The sequence below is a fragment of the Ailuropoda melanoleuca genome, chromosome 7 (genome assembly GCF_002007445.2).
Source record: "Ailuropoda melanoleuca isolate Jingjing chromosome 7, ASM200744v2, whole genome shotgun sequence".
In the NCBI taxonomy this organism is placed as follows: Eukaryota; Metazoa; Chordata; class Mammalia; order Carnivora; family Ursidae; genus Ailuropoda; species Ailuropoda melanoleuca.
Window position 1 is genome coordinate 68,762,628 of NC_048224.1, and position 8,327 is coordinate 68,770,954.

General features: G+C 54.2%; 1 protein-coding gene across 1 annotated transcript; it reads left to right on the forward strand.

Annotated features, from left to right (window-relative positions):
- The first annotated feature begins 2,208 nt into the window (after window positions 1-2,208).
- PDX1 (pancreatic and duodenal homeobox 1) lies at window positions 2,209-7,946 on the forward strand. The gene is made up of 2 exons (XM_002926419.3): window positions 2,209-2,713; window positions 6,319-7,946. Exons 1-2 carry the CDS (start codon window positions 2,311-2,313, stop codon window positions 6,762-6,764), a joined length of 849 nt encoding a protein of 282 aa, XP_002926465.2. The 5' UTR covers window positions 2,209-2,310; the 3' UTR covers window positions 6,765-7,946.
- Window positions 7,947-8,327: the final 381 nt, after the last annotated feature.

Consider the following 8,327-nt stretch of genomic DNA (forward strand, 5'->3'; position numbering starts at 1 on the left):
CACCTTCAGCACCCCCGCCCCTTCCCCCACGTTTTTGTGCAGCCCCGGGCTCCCGGTTTCTTACCAAAGAGCGCGATAGACGGATTTGCTTTCTGCTGAGTGCCTCTTTTCTTTCTGCAGGGCCGAGCAAAAATATTAAATGCGAGCAAATGAAGCATCGAAATGGAGACCAATTTACAGAAATGTGCAATTAGACGAGAAGTGCAAAATAAACACTCTGGGCCGGTGGTGGCGGGCGAGGCGAGGAGCGGGGAGGAAAAGGGGGGGGGGTCTGCGGACTGAGTCCGGAGTTGCCAAGGGGGGAGGGGGAGAAGGGAAGAGTTGGGGGGAGGAAGGTGGCCGATCTTTGTCCCAAGCGGAGCTCGCAGCCCGCTCATAACCGCGTCGCCAAGTCAACCCGCGGCGACTTGGCAGATTATCTCCGAGGGTCAACACGCCGCGGCCGGGCAACCCCCCTCCGGCCCTGCCTGAGGATCGATGCGGTCACTCGCGGCCCGGTGATAGCGTCTGGTCCTCCGCGGCCGCCGCCAACAATGGATTCATTGACGAGGACGCGCAGAGATTAGGTGCGCGGGTCCCACTGCCTTTTCCTCCCCGGCCCCTAGGACCGCAGGTGGCCCTTTTCCCTGAAGAAATCGCCGGAACTCCCCCACCTAACCGGCTTCCCTCAGTCTGGAGCGCCCAAGGCCGGGAGCTGCGCGCGTCCCCACCCAGGCGCGGACCCCTTGGTACACAGCACTCTTCCAAACGCAAATGCTGAGACGGCACCAGCATCGCACATGGCAAGGAATCTGCAGAGAAGTCCAAATTCCCAACTGCTTTTGCTTTTTAATGAAAAAGAGTATTTCAGAGTAGCGCACTCAAATCGTATGCATTTAAAACACATACTTCCACAAGGAGAAAATATATTAGAATCTTCCGCGTGAAAGGCTGGATGCGGTCTGTGGTTTAGGAAAGTCAGATTGCAGTGATTTCCCCTTAGTGGTTCCTCGTGGTTCACGTTCCCTCTCGCCAAGGCTTTTCTGCAAAAGTGTCCAGTTTTTCTCCATGTTGGTTCGAGGAAAGTGGTCCTTTCGGCAGGAACTGGTCCAAGGCCACCCAGAACGCCCTGGGCAAACGGATCAGCTGCGTGGGTTATGCCCAGGCCAGGGCTTGGGTGCCACCGCGACCGGCAGATAGTCTGTCCGCATTGTCCGGTAGGAAAAAACGTCTCTATTTAAGTGCGGACCCCAGAATACCCAGAAGTTACCGAAGCAGTGAAAGCCCCAGACTGACGCTGTCATAAAAACGCAGCGCTTTTAATTCTTTTCTAAACTACTTCCCTCCTCTCTCGGACCGACCTTATTTCAGTCCGACTCTGAAGCACGCGTTCTCCAGCTGACAGATTGCGGCTGGGTGTCAGGATCTGTGGAAAAGCCATTACGGATCTGGAAACCCCATGCCAGCCCCGTCCCCCCCTCCCAGCCACAAGAGGTGACGCTATTTCTTCCCCCCTCTCCTGCCACATTAGAAACTGCACTGAGTTGGTCAAATGAACCCCAATTTCCCAAAATCAAAATTAATAATGCCCTTCAGTTTAAAAAAACTAAAAGCCACTGTGAACGATTCTGAAGTTACAGTTCACACTCGAGAAGTCCCCGCAGCACAGCCCCAGATAAAAAAAATACAACGAATGCTGAATCTTCATGTATTTAGCTCACTGACGTCATTGTGGTTGTGTACAAATTTCATAAATAAAATAGGACCAACTGCTTCTGACCTATAGAGCTCGGGTCTGTAAACTTTTTTAACCGTATTCCCTAACAGTTAAAAAAAGTTTAAATACACAACTTCGGCATAGGTATATTTATAAATTATATTAATGGACTAATGTATTATACACATTACCAAACAAGGAAAATAGATCACTCAAAGTATGATGAAAATATATTTCTATAATTGAATGTAAATTTTAATATTTTCGTGAATGCTCCACTTTACACAGCACTGCCAGCTGCGCATACAGGTGTGTGCGGTAAACTCAGCTGAGAGAGCAAATTGAAACAAATGCAGGTGCTCTCGGGTACCTGGGCCTTGCTTCTTAAGGCAGTCGGCCAGGCCAATAATGGCCCCAGGCTGAGCCACGTGGGGCACAGCGGAGCCTATGGCGGGGCGGCCGGCCCGACAATCCCCGCCGGCGGCGGGTTCCCTCGGCGAGCTGAGCGGAGCTGTCAAAGCGAACAAGGGTGGCGGCGGGAGTGGGAGAGCTGCACAGCTCCAACTCCCCAGCCCCAGCTCCCCACTCCTGGCGTCCGAGACCCGGCGGCAGCCATGAACAGCGACGAGCAGTACTACGCAGCTACGCAGCTTTACAAGGACCCCTGCGCGTTCCAGCGCGGCCCGGCGCCAGAGTTCAGCGCCAGTCCGCCCGCGTGCCTGTACATGGGCCGCCAGCCCCCGCCACCGCCGCCCCCGTTCCCAGGGACCCTGGGAGCTCTGGAGCAGGGCAGCCCCCCGGACATCTCCCCGTACGAGGTGCCGCCCCTCGCTGACGACTCCGCGGTGGCGCACCTCCACCACCACCTCCCAGCTCAGCTCGCGCTCCCACACCCGCCGGCCGGGCCGTTCCCGGATGGAGCTGAGCCAGGAGCCCTGGAGGAGCCCAGCCGCGTCCAGCTGCCTTTCCCGTGGATGAAGTCTACCAAGGCTCACGCGTGGAAAGGCCAGTGGGCAGGTAAGCCTGGCTCTGCGCCCCCTTTGTCCTCACCCGCTCTCGTACCGGCTGCCCCTACCTCCAAACGCTCCCTAGGACCCTCTATCGGTTCCCGTTCCCAGCCCGTTTGGACAACCCAGGGTCGGACTAAATTACAGAGGGAGCCAACTAAACCATCCAGCACTGAAGTGCCTTTCTGGTCCCATTTAGAGCTGCTTTTCCACTCAGCCCTCCTCCCGGGAGCTTAACCCTTCCCTCCTGTACACTGAACTCCCGCAGCTTGCGCACCCCCAGAAAGCTAAAGCCTGGCTGAGCTCCAAGCTTCGGACCCTCCGGATCCTCCTCCACTGGGGGATCCCCCTGGCCAGGACTCCACGGAGTGAGCGTCAAGGAAGCCGAGCCGGGTTTCTCCGACCCGGGCCGGAGCGCGCCTTTGGAGTCCCGGGCCCCCTCTGGCCCTGGGCCCATCTGGGAGGCTTCAATAGAGGAGTACAGACAGTCTCGGAGGCACTCAGTGGATGCAGAAAAGCAGGGAAGACAAACTGCACCCAAGTTTGCAAAAGTGTTTGGCGGCCCGGGGTTGGGAGGTTGGGGGTGCGGGGGATACTCACCGCAAGATGGAGGCCTGGCTGCTCAGCCTGGGAGACAAGCAGCTGGGAGAGGCGTCTGCTAGTTCAATTTTGAACACACAGAAACGTTGCAAGGGGTCTCCCCCATGCTGCTTCCCAGCAAGTAAGTTTGAGGAAGGAGATGCCCTCCTTGCACGGCCGTTTCAGGGAGGCGTGAGCACTGGCTCCCCGCGGCCCTAGGCGCCGGCGTGTCACAGAAGTTCGTCCTGGGAGCCTGGAGGCCGAGACGCGGAGGGCCCCCAGGCCCCTTCCCGCCCGGAGCTGGCCGAGGGTTCTGGCCGCTACACAATGTTATCGCTTCCGTGCCGCGGCCACTTGTGGTCACACCTGCATGGCGCGTAGTTTACTTTTCTTTTCCTTCCAGTAGTCGGAAGTAGGGGGAAAGAGGCTAAGTCTGGCGCCCCCCATCCCCACCCCAGAGTCCTCGGAGCTCTGTCCGCCTCCGGTGCCTGACACGGACCCCGGCGCAGTCCAGCAAGCTTTGCGGGGTCCGGGCTCGCCCAGGGTCCCCGGGGCTCGCCTCTCCCCCTAGTTCACTTTCTCGAGAAGGCCGAGTGTGAGGACCGGGCGGGTCCGGGTCCCGAGTCAGGACAGGGCCAAACTCCGCTGCAGTCTTCCCCACCTACGGCGCAGGCCAGGGCGAGGGGGGCGCCAGACGCTGCCCGGCGCCAGTGCGTACTTACGCAGCCCGCGCGGCCGCCGCCAGAGCCTGGGGAGTCTTGGGAAATGCGGGATTCTTGGGAGGCGGGGGACCAGGCCCCTCCACCCGGGGTGGGGGCTGGGGACGCGGTTTTCCGGCATTCCCGGCCCTCCTAGGGAGGCCCCAAATGAAAACGATGAAACGTTCCGAAGCGGGCTAACTTCCCCACCCCATCCGCAGGGTGTGAGCCTTGCTCTGGTGGAACTTGGGCACGGGCGGACCTAAGGATCCAAACAGTAAAATCTGATAGAAAAGTGGCGGCCTTGCCCCGGAATGGGGGAAACCTGAAAGGGTAACAACCTCGGCTTGGAGAGTCAGGCAGAGACAGCCCTCTGACCCGCTACAAGCTCAGCCCAGGCGGAAAGGACCAACCCCCTTTCCTGGAAGCTGCCCGTAGGGTGCTCCTGCGGCCTAGAGGCCCTCCCCGAAATCTCTCGGCGGAGCAGAGCTTTAAGGTCTGTGAACGCGCCTGCCCACTCCTAGTGGGGTTTCAAACCCCTGAGGAGAGTAACGTGACCAAAGGGCTTTCATTTGTAGCACAATATGAATACTAACAACAATACTATAGGAAGTTTTGAAAACGTCGACCTAAAAAATGAACTACAGCAGCCTCACTGGCGGGCTTGTCCCTAAACCGGCCTCACCCTGCGCCTTTGGGAAGGGCACGAACGTGGGGACTCTTGACATCTTCTCCATACCACCACCAACGGCCTCCATCTCCTGCCAACCTGTCCTGAGCTGGGGTGGTGGACCCTGCCAAAGTCGCTGGCAGCGCCTCCATGTCACCCGCGGAAGAAGGCCAGAGCTTCGAGAGATTGTGGATTGAATTTAAGAACCTCGGAGGGCCTTCTCAACGTTCCTTTAAGGTTCCCTTGCTTCTCTCCCATGCCCAGGAAAGCTTAGAAGTGTAAGACTCTGGAGATGCTCCCCAGGGAGCAGGCCTCCTCTGCTGACTCTGGCCCAGGCCTCAGCCTTGTGTTCTGGGCACCACCTTTTGGCCTGGGGGGAAACCCTCCCACCAAAATACATACTAGCTTTTCAGTTCACTAAAGCTTCCTAAGAGTCACAGCAAAAATATCCCAGACTCTGCCCTAAGACTTAGGCGTCTTCCTCGGGTGCAGTCGTTAACACCACACGCAGAAAAAGGAAAAAAGCTCAAGACCTGGAGCAAAGCGGCAAACAGCAAGTGTGCGGCGGTAATTTGCTGGGCCAGCGGTTGCTTCCTTGCCACCCGGGCTTGGAGCTGGAACGCCTGAGCCTTTGACTCCACCACTACTCCATCCTCCATAGGGCTCTCCGCTCCCAGTGGAAATCTGACCCCCAAGACTCCCCGCTCACCTTCGTCAGCATTTGGAGCCCAGGACACAGAGGCCAGGGCTGACAGGGACCTTCCTCCGGGACCCAGAATAGTTTCCCTTCTTCAGGGCAGGGATCCGGGGATTAAAACAATTAGAGAGAATTTACCAGCTTTTGGTTGGGGATGATTACAACAATATAACTATATAGAGATAACACATGGTCAAATATAATATATGTCATAAGCTCAGGGTTTTTATTAGCTCAAGGTTTTTCACAATGAGGATTGCACTTATAAGTTGATCGTGAAATCAGTTAACTGGGCTAAGACCTTTTTAAAAAAAATAGTAAGCAATAGTTTACTATTAATATATTTTTATATATTTATTTACTATATACTATTTACTATATATTTGCTATTTACTATTAATATATATTAATAATAATAATAGTTTCCTATTAGATAGTATCATATGTGGTAAAGGTTGGTTTTATGTCCTGAATTTTTTTTAGTGTTCAATAATTTATCAGTTGCGTATAACTAAAATTTTTTTATGTCAGTTCTATGTCTGCGTGTGAACTGGGTAGTGATGTGAAACATATTCTTACTGTGGGTCATCGTCAGAAAGCTGTAGTTTTTAAAAAGTCCTATACTAAAGGCATTTGCTGCCTTTGTAGAATCAAGTAGGTTTAGATATCTATTGAGTGTGCATTTTAATCACCATCAACCCACTGAAGAACCACTGGTTGATAGAGCCCACCGCCTGCTCGCAGACAGAGCCTGAGAGCAGGCACAGCTTTGACCTCCCAAAAGGTGACCTTTACTAGAGAAGGGCTGTGTGAGCCCAGACCAAGCTCTGGGATAGGAGGTTGTGCTGGGTGGAGGGAGCACCTGGGAGGACCAGGGCTCCCAGGATTGGGGCTGACGTGTTGGGCTTCATGGGTGGGGCAGGAGGAGCCAGGGATCAAGGGACCACACTCACGTGCCCTGTCGCCCACAGGCGGCGCCTATGTTGCAGAGCCAGAAGAAAACAAACGGACCCGCACTGCCTACACGCGTGCGCAGCTGCTGGAGCTGGAGAAGGAGTTCCTATTCAATAAATACATCTCGAGGCCGCGCAGGGTGGAGCTGGCTGTCATGCTGAACTTGACAGAGAGACACATCAAGATCTGGTTCCAAAACCGTCGCATGAAATGGAAAAAGGAGGAGGACAAGAAGCGCAGCTGCGGGCCAGCAGCCGGGGGTGGCGCGGATGCTGAACCAGAGCAGGACTGCGCGGTGACTTCGGGGGAGGAGCTGCTGGCGCTGCCGCCATCATTGCCCCCCGGTGGTGCGGTGCCGCCCGCTGTCCCCGCGGTCGCCCGAGAAGGACGCCTGCCGCCCGGCCTTAGCGCGTCGCCACAGCCCTCCAGTGTCGCGCCCCTGCGACAACAGGAACCCCGGTGAGAGATGGGGGCTCCTCCTGGCCAGGCGGCTTCAACCACTGGTAAAGAAGGGGGGTGCAGTGTCGGACCCTGGGTGTGGACAACCAGCCTTGGCCGTTCAAGGGGTTCAGGAACTGCGGAGGCCACCCCAGACGGAAGGGGAGAACTCGAGTTCTCAGGCACCTGTGCCAATTGGGGCGTCTTGGAGAGACACTGGCAGACCTTCTGAAAGGAGAAGAGAGGTTTTCTGTAATATCTGGGGCCTCTTCTGGTCTGTTGGATTGGAGACATTTGCTGCTGCTGTGTGGGTCCTAGCACTCCAGAACCATGGACCTCTTTAGAGAAGCCAGCTCTTCAAAAGACAACAGAAAATACAAGCCGGAATGCTCCCCAACACATTGCAGGCAAGCTGGACAGAGCGCCTTAATCTGCCCTGAAACAGAGCCAACTTTACTCAGGCTTCAGCCTTAACGCTTAGAAATAATTGAAAGGAAACTTCTAAGGTTTCAAAGACCTAGTGAAATTGATGCCATGGGATAGAATAATTCTTCCTCTGCCTCCTCCTCCCTGTGTTTTCCTCTTCCTTTTTACAATCCTTTTTAGTATAGCCATGTACTTCACCAGCTCACATCCTTTGATCTGCATCTCTTTTCTCCAAAGAAGAGGACGTCTTGCAAGTGTGGCCAGGCAGCAGCAGGGCTGGGATATAAAGGCAGTGCCAGAGTCCCTGTACATTCAGTTTGTCCAACACTTGGAGAGAGGGCAAGGGGAGATGGGTCTAGAGCAAGGGATTTGGGGGAGAAAGATGGCCCCTGAGCCATCACTAAACTGAAGCTATTTGGAGCTTTCTATTTAGGATGTGGATTTAGTGCCTAATCTCACGGCAGAAGAGGCTGTATGAAAGGCAAGCAACATGGCCTGACCTGCCTTGGAAACTATTCCCAGAGACAGTATGATTCCCACATCTTTAGAAATGATGAAAATGTACATGGTTGGGGAGTTTGAAAACTGGTTATTTTTATTTAAAGTTTTAAAATTACCTAACAGCTCTTTACAACCAGGTCTGTAGTTTCCAAGTCAGTTGCTTGTTTCAGGGTCCGGGCCTTGTGTTTGGGTGGTGTTTGTGGAAAACAATTAATAAATATGGATAACATGGAAAAGAGATCCAAACTGATTTCCCTTGCTTTGTATCAGATTTTCTTGCCATGCAATGATTCCATTTCATTTTAAAAAAATTAAAGCATCATTTATTTGTTTGGTACTAACCAGAGAAGAGGGGGCAATTAAGAAATACCACATTTGGGTTTGAGGTTGGTGGATTCATTTTGTTTGTTTGCTTGTTGGTTTCGCTTTTAACTTGACTCATTGCTGAAGATGAATTTTTCAGGCAATATAGCCCAGAAGCATAGGGGTTCTAAATGCCACTGGCTGGTTCCAAATGGCACAAAGCCAGGAGCAGCCCATCCTGCTCTGTGCTGGCTCTGCTGCAGCCAGGAAAATGGGCCAGCTGGCCAAGGCCTTGGCCAGGTATCCTCGTTCCTCCCAAAACAGAGGTCTGGGGCAAAGGCTTTCTGAGTGGTTCTTC

Coding starts and splice junctions, on each gene's coding strand:
- PDX1 (XM_002926419.3), top strand. CDS start 2,311: ATGAACAGCGACGAGCAGTACTACGCAGCTACGCAGCTTTACAAGGAC. Junction 2,714..6,318: donor GTGGAAAGGCCAGTGGGCAG/GTAAGCCTGGCT, acceptor TGTCGCCCACAG/GCGGCGCCTATGTTGCAGAG.